A 13,258-nucleotide genomic window follows, 5' to 3' on the forward strand; every position below is an offset into this window, starting at 1 on the left:
TCGAGCTTCTTGAGTGTTGTTGGAGCTGCACCCATCCAGGCAAGTGGAGAGTATTCCATCACACTCCTGACTTGTGCCTTGTAGATTGTGGACAGGCTTTGGGGAGTCAGGAGGTGAGTTACTCGCCTCAGGATTCCTAGCCTCTGACCTGCTCTTGTAGCCACGGTATGGCTACTCCAGTTCAGTTTTCGGTCAATGGTAGCCCCTAGGATGTTGATAGTGGGGGATTCAGCGATGGTAATGCCGTTGAATGTCAAGGGGAGATGGTTAGATTCTCTTTTGTTGGAGATGGTCATTGCCTGGCACTTGTGTGGCGCGAATGTTACTTGCCACTTATCAGCCCAAGCCTGGATATTGTCCAGGTCTTGCTGCATTTCTGCACAGACTGCTTCAGGATCTGAGGAGTTGCGAATGGTGCTGAACATTGTGCAATCATCAGCGAACATCCCCACTTCTGACCTTATGATTGAAGGAAGGTCATTGATGAAGCAGCTGAAGATGGTTGGGCCTAGGACACTACCCTGGGTAGGCGGTGGCGTAGTGGTATTATCACTGGATTAGTAACCCAGAGACCCAGGGTATTCCTCTGGGGACATGGGTTCGAATCCCACCACAGCAGAAGGTGGAATTTGAACTTAATAAAAATCTGGAATTAAAAACTAGTCTAATGATGGCCATGAAACCATTGTCGATTGTAAAAACCCATCTGGTTCACTAATGTCCTTTAGGGAAGGAAATCTGCTGTCCTTACCTGGTCTGGCCTACATGTGACTCCAGACCCACAGCAATGTGGTTAACTCTTACGTGCCCTCTGAAATGGCCTAGCAAGCCACTTAGTTGTACCTAACAGCTACGAAGTCGATAAAAGATTGGTATTCCTAATATGACCTGGGGCCTCTTAGGGCATAACTTGCCTTTCCCTAATAGAGCAGGGCCCTCAGCAGGCATACTGAGGCTTAAATTCCTCAACACCCCAAACTCCAAAGGTGCTAGTGATAGCATGCGGAACGGAGAGGCCTGAGGATCAAAATAAATTCATCCTCTGCCCTCATCAGGATAAATTAGGTGAGCAGCGGGCACCAATCAGGGGCTCTGATGTAGCTCACCTGTCAGAGCCTTAAAGAATTTCAGCTCTCGCCAATGCCTGGAGGCAAATCCATGGGACCCAGGGTGGGAGACAATTGGGAGAGGGGTGAGATAGAGAGTGGGTCTGTAGCAACCAATAAATGTTTTACGGAGGCAAGTGAAGGACTCCTACTGTGTCCAACTCCACAAAAAACATTTTGGAAGTATCGGGGTCCTTTTTTTTGGGTGATCTCCAGTAGTCCCTTGGAGGAGCACTGCTCGGGCTCCCCAAGACATGGAAATGTCAGCTGGAACTTAATTATCACGAGCTCTCAAGGGCAAACAAATTTAACACTCCAGGTCTGAAATGAGCGTTGGCACCTCAGATCAACATGGAAATGAGGCCTACACTCAATTCAGAAGGCCACAAGGGCCTCCCGTGCAGATTGGGCAGGGTTCTCTGCACTGATAAATTGCTTATTGTTGCGTTTGTTTTAGGCCGATATAATGGGTGCAACGATATTAAATTTAGACCCCACTGCTCCCTCACTCTGCCTTTTGGTCCATTGAGTTGTTGCTGGAAGCAGGAGCTCTATATGGATAGTGGAATTGTGATAACAAGCTAGTGAGTAACCCCGGTGCCCTTCATCTGATGCCCTAATCAGATTAAAGATACTGATATTAGATATATTGAACATTTAAGGTGCGTTTTAAGTTGCAGTGTCATAAACAATGCAGTCAAAATTTTGAACAAATTCAGCGAAGCATATGTCAGAAGAGCAGGTAAGAACTACAGGTGATAGCTCCAATGTAAATCAAACAATTGCTCAGTCATGATGAGCCAAGATGGCCTCCTGTTTTAAAATTTGTAAGATTTATTCTAAGTGCAATAGAATCAATCAAGTCAGTGTTATGTTATCTTTTTTGAAGCTATGATGTACAATTACAATGTTAATGGATGATAACCCCAGACTGGGTAAGGATTTCCTTCCCGACAGGAAATTAGTAAACAATTCAACAGCTTCATGGCCGATTTTACTGATAACCGGTTTTTCATTAACTAAATTTTTTTTAATAAGCTGAATTCAGATTTTCAAGCTGCCAGGGTGGGATTCAAACGCACATTCTGTGGATTACTAGTTCAGTAAAATGACCTCTAGACGATATACTTTAATAATTTCAGAAATTAAACTGAAAACAAAATAGTGAGCTCACTGATACTAAGGCAGTCTTCAGGGGTTTTGTGTCAGCAACCTCGTAGAGCTTTACAAGACATGATACAATACATAAAAGGACCAGAACTCCACACCAGGCTAAACCATGACCAGCGCACAAGGGGGCATAGATTCAAACTGGATATTAGGACAGATGTCAGGAAGTTTGTTATTCAAAGAGTGCTCAACACATAAAATGGAGGTTGAAAGAGTAGTGCAGGTATTTAGAATATATCTGGTTGATGCGATGGGAGGGATGTAAGGGTTTTTCTTTTCCTGGATGAATGAGCCTAATGTATTTCCTCATCCTAATCTATTTTGTGATGAAACAACAAATGGCCCAGGTTTCCTCATTATTCTGATGTCCTTTTTTTCAACTGTAAAGAACAATTTTGTACTTCAGATTCCAAGTTGCTGTTAATTAGCAAAATCAGATATAACTGTGCAATTTTCAGTCTGCTGTGTAAAGCCTTTAAACTATCAGGAAATTAAACGACAGCTGTAAGTACCGTCTCCAAACACACCGGATGTAAAAGATATTTCAGAAGTTTGACAAGTTTTGCTGGCTCATCAAGAATTGGACATTCTTGGAAACATTAGTTTAATTTAAAATTCACATTGTATTCAAATCCCTCCATGGGCTTGTACTCATCTCTGTGACCACCTCCATCCCTTCATACACTCGGACTCCAACTTTTTGTGCATCTTACACACCCACCAGCAGCCACCCCCAGCACTCCCGTCACCCACCACTGGTGGCTATGCCTTCAGCCACTTAGACCCTGTGCTCTGGAATTCCCTCCCTAAACCCCTCAGCCTCGCCACCTCCCTCCTTAAAAAATATAAATTCTCTTTTGGATCAGCATCCTTTTTCTTCCCCTTTTCACCTTTGAAGCACCTTGGGGCATTTTTCCCTACATTAAAGGCACAAAATAAATGCAAGTTGTTGCGAAAATAGAAAACATCAGCACTTTCATTGTATGCAGAATTATTTTCCCCAAAACATGTTTTGTTTATAGAAACTTGAACCTTATTACAGATAACAATCAGGAATGCACTGCCTGGAAGGGTGGTGGATGCAGATTCAATGGAAACTTCGAAAAGCGAATTGGAAATATACTTGAAAAGGAAAAATTTGCAGGGCTGTGAGGAAAGAGGTGAGTGGGACTAATTGGATAGGTCTTCCAAAGAGCTGGTGCAGCACGTTGGGCAGAATGGCCTCCTTCTGTACTGAAAGATTCTATGAGATACTTGACCTAGCCCAGCTATATAGCTGTTTGCCAACTTTCACTACAGCACATTGCCAAGTTCCCAGTCACGCCATAAGATTCCTGTCAAACAGTTTGCTGTTTAAACACAATATGATTGTAACTTTAAATTATTTCCTATTATTTGAAACATTTTGAAACTGTAGTTTTAATAGGGTTGCCGAAGGATACCGTCTCTTTTTGTGATACTAACATGATTGTAGTCTCAAACATTCATGTGACAGGCTGGACAATAAAAAAATAATTAATGGGTAGATAGGCTGGAAGCTATACACCGGTGTGAAGTGTTGAGCACACAACTAGTAACTAATTTTATCTTGCACTGCAGTAGTGGGCAACAATGTGGATGTGTGCTGCCTTATCTCAGTACAAAAATCACTGTGCCAGCTTATTCACAGACAGACACATCGAGTTTGAATGTAAAAAGAATTTCATGTTTTTGTAACAATTATATTGACTTAACTGTAATGCAGACAGTGCTATATGACACCGCATCTGTACAAGAATGATGTACATGTTGAAATACGTACTTGTACTTTTCATCGGCGTATATTTAAGCGGATTTGTTTACGAGAGACATTGGTTTTAATACCGTTAACCAACGATAGGCCGAATGAGGATAGATGGTGATTGTCTTAATTTCTACTTTTTTTCCTTCTGGTGTGCAAGAATCTTTTTATTGCTTTAAAGTTGCAGCAAATCACTGCAGATCTGGCAGGCCAGAGCACTTTACAGTTGTATTCATTCACGTTTGTGTTCCTGACTACAACAGTTAACTGTATATAGAGAATTTGTTGTTGCTGTTACACTGGTTGCATTCAGAGTGCTGCATGAATTAAAGGATTGTTGTCTTATATACATTTGTCACAGAACTCTTGCCATTGTAATAAAAGACTGAAAGATTACAACAGGAATGACTGCAGTTTCATGTTTTGGAAACACACACAAACCATGATGCACAGCAATGGTCTTTTAAAGGCTAGTTCATTAAATCACTGTTGCACGGTTGAGCAGACTGATGGGATGCATGTTCACACACTGCCTGGGCTGGCCATTTCAAGGCCTGTCTCAGTGTAGAGGCGCTAAATAGATGGGAGGGAGAAGTTAGGAGAAAGTTTTTAAACCATGCTGCTCTTCACATATCCTAATAGCCAACAACATACATTTATGCACTGTTTTTTTAAAGATAGACTTGCATTTTATGCATAGTACAACGTCCCAAGGCTTCACAGGAATATAATCAGACAAAAAAAAATCAAAAGGAGAGTAGTAGGATGGGCAAAAAGCTTGGTCAGAGGTTTTAAGGAGGGTCTTAAAGGAGGAGAGAGAAATGTTTAGAGAGCATGAATTCCAGAGCTTAGGGCCCAGATGGCTGAAGGCACAGCTGGCCACGGATTTTCAAGCCCTCCTTCTGTACTACCAATAGCCAGATCTGGCGTGCTATAACCAAGGCCTCAGATGAACATCACCTTTTCCAGGGAATGGCACCTGACATGGAGTCTGAAAAGTGCTTTTCCAAAAAAAAGACTGATACAAAACGTAACAATTCAACTACGTTACTCAAGTTACATGGCTCGGAAGTTTTATTATAGAGCATTAAAGAACACAGATTATATATATTACAACAAATATTACAGGAAAAGGCCTATGCCTGCTAGCTCTCCAACACTCAGTTGTTCTGAATAAAGTTGGCCATCATTAAATTCCAAATGTATTCTTAACAATGGGTGTTTCTTCTGTTCCTGGATTAATGCAGAGATCAACTGCAGATTTTACCAGAATTGTCACAAATCTTCAAACCTTTAGGTTTGTTCGATCATGGTACATCTGGTATGGATCATTCACATACCAGTTCCGCCTTTTCCAGAAATCCGTCGTCATTTTGTCCAGCATTTTGCTTTGGGTCTTGTTGCAGAAGACGTGCTGTCGGAGTCGACGTTTTCTGGCAGCCCTTTTCTTCCAAAGTCTTTTCTTATAACCCGCCTGAAAGAAAAGGGAGCATTGTTGAGGATCTGAGCAGCAGCTGCATTCCTGGTTCAAAACCTGTTTGAACAGACAGTGCTATCTCAACTAATGACCGCTGAGAAAGGAGAAAAATTGCCACTTTCATTGCCAAGTAGATTTGGGTTAAAGGGAGTTTCCCAAATTCACTTGTGTCTCATCTTTAGTCTCTTCCATTGTAACTACTGGGAAATGCAAACTGATATATTTGAGGAAATAGGATAAAAAAATGATCAGAGAATATTAGTATCACATGCTTGCACATAAATTCCATAGATTTACTTAAATGCTACAATTTTGACTTTGCAATTGTTGCCCAATGCTGCGGTCCTAAAAGCAGAATATAGGGAGTTAGGAAGTAAGTTGAAAAGTAGGACCTCAAAGGTAGTGATCTCAGGATTACTACCAGTGCCACGTGCTAGTCAGAGTAGAAATAGCAGGATATATCGGATGAATACGTGGCTGAAGAGATGGTGCGAGGGGGAGGGTTTTAGATTCCTGGGACTTTGGGACCAGTATAAACTGGACGGGTTACACCTGGGCAGGACCGGGACTGATGTCCTAGGGGGAGTATTTGCTAGAGTGGTTGGGAAAGGTTTAAACTAAAATGGCAGGGGGATGAGAACCTTTGCTAGGAGTCAGAGAAGGGGGGATCAAAGACACAAGAACAAAAGACAGTAAGGGGAGTAAGAAAAGTGGTAGGCAGAGAAATCAAGGGCCAGAATCAAACAGGGCCACAGTGAAAAATAGTGGGAAGGGGCCAAGTAATGTTAAAAAGACAAGCATTGAGACTTTGTACCTTAATGCGTGGAACATTCGCAATAAAGTGGATGAATTAATCGCGCAAATAGATGTAAATGGGTATGATATAGTCGGGATAACGGACCATGACTGCAAGGTGACCAGGGATGGGAAATGAACATCCAAGGGTATTCAGTATTTACGAAGGACAGACAAAAAGCAAAAGGCGGTGGAGTTGCATTGCTGGTTAAAGTGGAAATTAACGCAATATTGAGGAAAGATATTAGCTCCGACGATGTGGAATCTGTATGGGTAGAGCTGAGAAACATGAAGGGGCAAAAAATGTTAGTGGGGGTTGTACGCAGACCTGCAAACTGTAGTGGTGATGTTGGGAATGGCATTAAACAGGAAATTAGAGACATATGCGATAAAGGAACATCTGTAATTATGGGTGTATTTAATCTGCATAGCGATTGGGCAAATCAAATTAGTCAATATCGTAGAGGAGGAATTCTTGGAGTGTATAAGGGATGGTTTTCTGGACCAACGAGAGAACAGGCCATCCTAGACTGGGTATTGTGTAATGAGAGGGGAATAATTGACAATCTAGTTGTGTGAGACCCCTTGGGGGATGAGCGATCATAATATGATGGAATTCTTCATCAAGATTGAAAGTGACATAGTTGATTCTGAGACTAGGGTCCTGAATCTTGGTAAAGGAAACTACGAAGGTAAGAGGCGCGAGTTGGCTATGGTGGATTGGGAAACGTTACTTAAAGGGACAGTGGAAAGACAACGGCAAACATTCAAAGAGCGCATGGATGAACTGCAACAATTGTTTATTCCTATCTGGTGCAAAAGTAAAACTGGAAAGGTAGCCAAACCATGGCTTACAAGGGAAATTAGAGATAGAATTAGATCCAAGGAAGAGGCATACAAATTCACCAGAAAAAACAACTGCGCTGAGGATTGGGAGCAGTTTAGAATTCAGCAAAGGAAGACCAAGGGATTGATTAAGAAGGAGAAAATAGAGTACAAGAGCAAGCTTGTGGGGAACATAAAAACTGACTGTAAAAGTTTCTATAGGTATGTGAAGAGAAAAAGATTACTGAAGACAAATGTAGGTCCCTTACAGTCAGAAACAGGGGAATTTATTATGGGGAACAAAGAAATGGCTGACCAACTAAATGCATACTTTGGTTCTGTCTTCACAAAAGAGGACACAAATATCATACCAGAAATGTTGGGGAACACAGGGTTTAGTGAGAGAGAAGAACTGAAGGAAATCAGTATCAGTAGAGAAATGGTGTTGGGGAAATTGATGGGATTGAAGGCTGATAAATCCCTAGGGCCTGATGGTCTACATCCCAGAGTACTTAAGGAAGTGGCCCTAGAAATAGTGGATGCATTGGTGGTCATCTTCCAAGATTCTATAGACTCTGGAAGAGTTCCTACAGACTGGAGGATAGCTAATGTAAACCCACTATTCAAAAAGGGAGTTAGAGAGAAAGCAGGGAATTATAGACCAGTCAGCCTGACGGCGGTAGTGGGGAAAATTCTAGAGTCCATTAACAAAGATTTTATAGCAGAGCACTTGGAGAACAGTGGTAGAATCGGACAGAGTCAGCGTGGATTTACGAATGGGAAATCATGCTTGACAAATCTACTAGAATTCTTTGAGGGCATAACTAGTAGAGTTGAGGAGGGGGAGCCAGTGGATGCGGTTTATTTGGACTTTCAGAAGGCTTTCGACAAAGTCCCACAGAAGAGATCAGCGTGTAAAATTAAAGTGCATGGGTTCGGGGGTAGTGTAATGCGATGGATAGAAAATTGGTTGGCAGACAGGAAACAAAGAGTAGGGATAAATGGGTCTTTTTCCGAATGGCAGGCAGTGACTAGTGGGGTACCGCAGGCATCGGTGCTAGGACCCCAGCTATTCACAATATATATTAATGATTTAGATGAGGGAACTAAATGTAATATCTCCAAATTTGCAGATGACACAAAACTGGGTGGGAGGATGAGTTGTGAGGAGGATGCAGAGAGGCTTTAGGGTGATTTGGACAAGTTGAGTGAGTGGGCTAATGCTTGGCAGATGCAGTATAATGTGGACAAATGTGAGGTTATCCACTTTGGTAGCAAAAACAGGAAGGCAGATTATCTGAACAGCCATAAACTGAGAGAGGGGAATATGCAATGAGACCTGGGTGTTCTCGTACATCAGTCGCTGAAGGTAAGCATGCAGGTGCAACAGGCAGTAAAAAAAAGGCAAATGATATGTTGGCCTTCATAGCGAGAGGATTTGAGTACAGGAGCAGGGATGTCTTGCTGCAATTATACAGGGCCTTGGTGAGGCCACACCTGAAATAGTGTGTGCAGTTTTGGTCTCCTTATGTGAGGAAGGATTTTCTTGCTAAAGAGGGAGTGCATTGAAGGTTTACCAGACTGATTCCTGGGATGGCAGGACTGACGTATGAGGAGAGATTGAGTCGGTTAGGAATATATTCGCTGGAGTTCAGAAGAGTGAGGGGGGATCGCAAAGAAACCTACAAAATTCAAACAGGACTTGACAAGGTAGATGCAGGAAGGATGCTCCCGATGGTGGGGGAGTCCAGAACCAGGGGTCATAGTCTTAAGGATACGGGGTAAAACATTCAAAACTGAGCTGAGGAGAAATTTCTTCACCCAGAGTGGTGAACCTGTGGAATTTGCTTCCACAGAAAGTAGTTGAGGCCAAAAGATTGTATATTTTCGAGAAGGAGTTAGTTATAGCTCTTGGGTTTAAAGGGATCAAAGGATATGGGGCGAAAGCGGGAACAGGTTACTGAGTTGGATGATCAGCCATGATCATAATGAATGGCAGAGCAGGCTTGAAGGGCCAAATGGCCGACTCCTGCTATTTTCTATGTTTCTATGATGTTTGGTAAGTAATCACATTTTGGCCTGTTCTTCAACTCATTTTAGTTAATCTATTTTCAATTTTCTAATTGTATTTTCTTTAGAATTATAGATTGCCTTGCATTTAATAGTGCTTTCTATTTGAATTACAATTGAGTTTTTTTTTTAAATTATTTATTCTCAGGATTTAGCCAACACTGGCAATTGTGCATTTATTGCTCATCCGTAGTTGCAATCTTGAAATAATTGTTATTATAATTAAGTGGGCTGGCTTGGTAGGCCACTTCAGAGGTCATTAAGAATCAACCACATAAAGTAGGCAGGACCACGTAAAGATAGCAACTTCCCGTCGTTGAAGGACATTAATAGATTAGTTTGTTCTTTTTTAAAAGCACTATCTGGCAGCATTCATGGTCACTTTCATTTCTGGGTGCAAGTTATAGACACAAGTATCAGCATGGATAATTTAGGAAGTACCACTGCAATCGAGCAACTGTTTAAACTTGAAATCATAGAAATTTACAACACAGAAGGCAGCCGTTCAGCCCATTGTGGCTGAGCTGGCCGGCAAGGAGCCATCTAGCCTAATCCAACTTTCCAGCTATTGGCCCGTAGCCTTGTAGGTTACAGCACTTCAAGTGCATATCCAAGTAAACTGTACTGTAATGTTAACTTCAGACAACTCAAATAAACATTGCAGGCTTTTCTTGGATTAAACAACTTACAATTATATAGTACATTTAACATAGTAAAACATCCCAAAACACTTTACAGGGGAATTAATAAACAAAATTGGACACCAAGCCACATAAGGAGATATCAGGTCAAATGATCAAAAGCTTGGTTCGAGGTAGGTTTAAAGGAGCGACTTGGAGGAGGAGAGGGGGATAGAGAGGCGGAGAAGTCTAGAGTGGGAAGTGCAGAGTTTAGGGCCAATGGTGGAGCGATTTAAATTGTTACTTCATGATACGAGATAAATGGGTAGAGTCCTTGAAAGTACAAAACTACATGAATAGCCTTTTCTCATTCCATATCTTATGATCCTATTCTATATTTATTCAAACTGATTGGTTGGGTGGTTTACAGTGGCCATCCCTCAAACTAGGATACAAAATTGATTTCTTGTATATGTTATTGTAAACCTTTGAGTGTAGTTCCAGGGCTGGGTAGGAAAAGAGAAAACAAACCTGGGCTGTACAACGAGGGGGATTAAAACAAATCCCAAGTCCTCTCCTGGAAAATGTTCCACTCGCATGGCCCCATCCTTGTTTCCTGTATTCCACTGAATTGACTTCAGAGTCTCGTCTTCAACTCCCTCCATCCTATTTTGGAATCTTTGCTAATTCTAGGTCCAACCACTCATAGAATCATAGAATGGTTACAGCACTCAAGGCAGCCATTCAGCCCATTGTGTCTGTGCCTGCTTTCAGCAAGAGCAACTCACCTAGTCCCACTCCCTCCGATTGAATCTGCCTCCGCCACGCTCTCAGACAGTAGATTCTGGATCCTAGCCATTCGCTGCATAAAAATGTATTTCCTCACGCCACTGTTGCTTTTTTTTGCCAATTATCTTAAATCAGTGTTCTCTGGTTCTGGATGCTTCCGCCAATGGGAACAGTTTATCCCCTACCTACACTGTCCAGACCCTCATGATTTTGAACACCTCAACTCTCCTCTTAATTTTCTCTTCTCTCAGGAGAGCAGCCCCAGTTTCTCCAACCTGTCCATATAACTGAAGTTCCTCGGCCCTGGAACCATGCTTGTGAATCTTTTCTGCACCCTCTCTAATGCCTTAACATCCTTCCCAAATTGTAGTGCCCAGAACTAGACACAATACTCCAGTTGAGGCTGAACCAGTGTTTTATAAAGGTTTGTCATACTTCCTTGTTCTTGTACTCTATGCCCCTATTTAAGTAGTTCAGGGTCCCATATGCTTTATTAATCGCTTTCTTAACCTGTCCTGCAAGCTTCAACGATTTGTGCACATATACCCCAAGGCCCCTCTACTCCTGCACCCCCTTTAGAATTGTATCCTTTATTTATATTGCCTCTCCTCATTCCTCCTACCAAAATGAATCATTTCACACTTCTCTGCATTCAATTTCATCTGCCACTTGTTCATCCTTTCCACCAGCCTATGTCTTCTTGAAGTTTATCACTATCCTCTTCACAGTTCACGATACTTCCAAGTTTTGTGTCATCTGAAAATTTTGAAATTGTGCCCCGTACACCCAAGTCTAGGTCATTAATGTATATCATTAATGGTGGGGGAGAAAAAGAGAGTGGTCCTAACACTGATCCCTGGGGAACCCAACCGCATCCCTTCCTCCAGTCTGAAAAAAAGCATTCACAACTACTCAGTTTCCTGTCAATCAGCTAATTTCATGTCCATGAGGTTACTGTTCCTTTTATTCCATGGGCTCTAACTTTGCTGACAAGTCTGTTATGTGGCACTTTATCAAATGCCTTTTGGAAGTCCATGTACACCACATCAATCGCATTACCCTCATTAACACTCTCTGTTACCTCATCAAAAACTCAAGCAAGTTAGTTAAACATGATTTTCCCTCAATAAATCCATGCTGGCTTTCCTTAACTAATCCACATTTGTCCAACTGACTATTAATTTTGTCCCGAATTATCGTTTCCAAAAGCTTCCCCACCACAGAGGTTAAACTGACTGGCCTGTAGTTGTTGGGTTTTTCCTTACACCCTTTTTTGAACAAGGGTGTAACATTTGCAATTCTCTAGTCCACTGGTGACACATCCTGTATCTAAGGAGGATTGGAAGATTATGGCCAGTGCCTCCACAATTTCCACCCTTATTTCCCCAAGTATTTTTCAATGCATCTCATCCGGTCCTGGTGGCTTATCAACTTTAAGTACAGCTAGCCTACTCGCTCTGCTCTTCTAACCTTGGATTGCTGCTTGTTCCTTGCTCCACAATCTGGAAACTGAACTTTCACCCCTTTGGAATTCTCTTCCCAAATTATTTTACCTTCCTACACTTCTCCCTGCCCTAAAAATCCTCCTAGATAAATTCCTGCGTTATCTCATTAATTCATGTCTTTAAATGTCTTTAAAAATAAATTGTATCCTTTCCGATGCAGAATGTTGAAAACACGTACCTTTCGCCGCACCCAAAGACCACAGTGTAGCCGTAGGAACCTTTTGACAACAGATTTCACTGACTTCCGTTTTCCTTTACGCAGACTGCAGTAAGTGAGGGCTCTTACCGGCTGTTGAAAACTAGGAGTGCAATGAGTCACACTATACACAAGAGAAATAATAGGCACATAATACAAAATTTATAGAATTTCATCTTTCTTTATACACATTAGATGAATCCAGTTTATCTGGTCAGCAATTTTGGCCACATATATTTTTACCCTTTGCCAATATCAGAATACCATTTACAGATTCAGGAAATCTACCTTCAAAAAAAATGATTGTGTCAGACCTGTCAAGTAAGTAAAAGGCAACGGTAGAGAAAAAAAAAATAGAACTACAGTGGTGTTTTGATACATTAAAGCTTTGACATGGCTACCACAACATTTGTATTCAGTAAGCTGCACCACATTTAGGAACACAGTACAGGTATACATGGCAGGTTGATTGCACAATAGACCAGTCCAGGAGTGGGGAACAGGCCATCTGTAAAAAATTTTGATACGTTTAAGCCTCGATTTTTTTGGCTCTCGGATTTCAACAATGAAGACCCTATTACAAATGAGAAGTGAGAAATGGTGAACAGCACCATTAAGAGACTCATCTGATTCCCTTACAGTTTCACCAGCAGCACACTGGAGTGGAGGCTGGACCCAGCAACAGCCGCTTGGAGACAGAGATTTTAAAAAAAGAGGGGTAAAAGCAGAAGACATCTCCTCTTTCAGATGCTCACTGACCTACTGAATATTTTAATTATTTTCAGGTTTCTACCATTCATGCCTTTTTCCCCCAAATTAGTATATTTTATTAACTATGTGCAGATCTTATAATGAAAATATAGTTCTTAGACACATAAGCAGATGAAAACCAGTGTGTACACAGTTAGCGATTGATCCAAATACT

At 41.6% G+C, this 13,258-nt stretch overlaps 1 protein-coding gene across 4 annotated transcripts in view; it reads right to left on the reverse strand.

Moving 5' to 3' along the window:
• Positions 1-1,866: 1,866 nt before the first annotated feature.
• The window catches only part of mrpl35 (mitochondrial ribosomal protein L35), a 34,154-nt gene continuing 22,762 nt past the window's right edge, over positions 1,867-13,258 (reverse strand). Inside the window, exons 3-5 of one of the 4 annotated variants that reach the window (XM_068029251.1) lie at positions 12,316-12,457; positions 5,397-5,530; positions 1,867-4,629 (exon numbers count right to left, since the gene is read on the reverse strand). In XM_068029251.1, coding sequence (XP_067885352.1) covers positions 4,527-4,629; positions 5,397-5,530; positions 12,316-12,457 — 379 coding nt within the window. In that variant the 3' untranslated portion in view covers positions 1,867-4,526. The remainder of the gene's footprint in view (positions 4,630-5,396; positions 5,531-12,315; positions 12,458-13,258) is intronic. The other 3 variants (XM_068029281.1, XM_068029261.1, XM_068029270.1) reach the window with 3 other exon arrangements.

This window comes from Heterodontus francisci, chromosome 1, assembly GCF_036365525.1.
Source record: "Heterodontus francisci isolate sHetFra1 chromosome 1, sHetFra1.hap1, whole genome shotgun sequence".
Classification (NCBI taxonomy): domain Eukaryota; kingdom Metazoa; phylum Chordata; class Chondrichthyes; order Heterodontiformes; family Heterodontidae; genus Heterodontus; species Heterodontus francisci.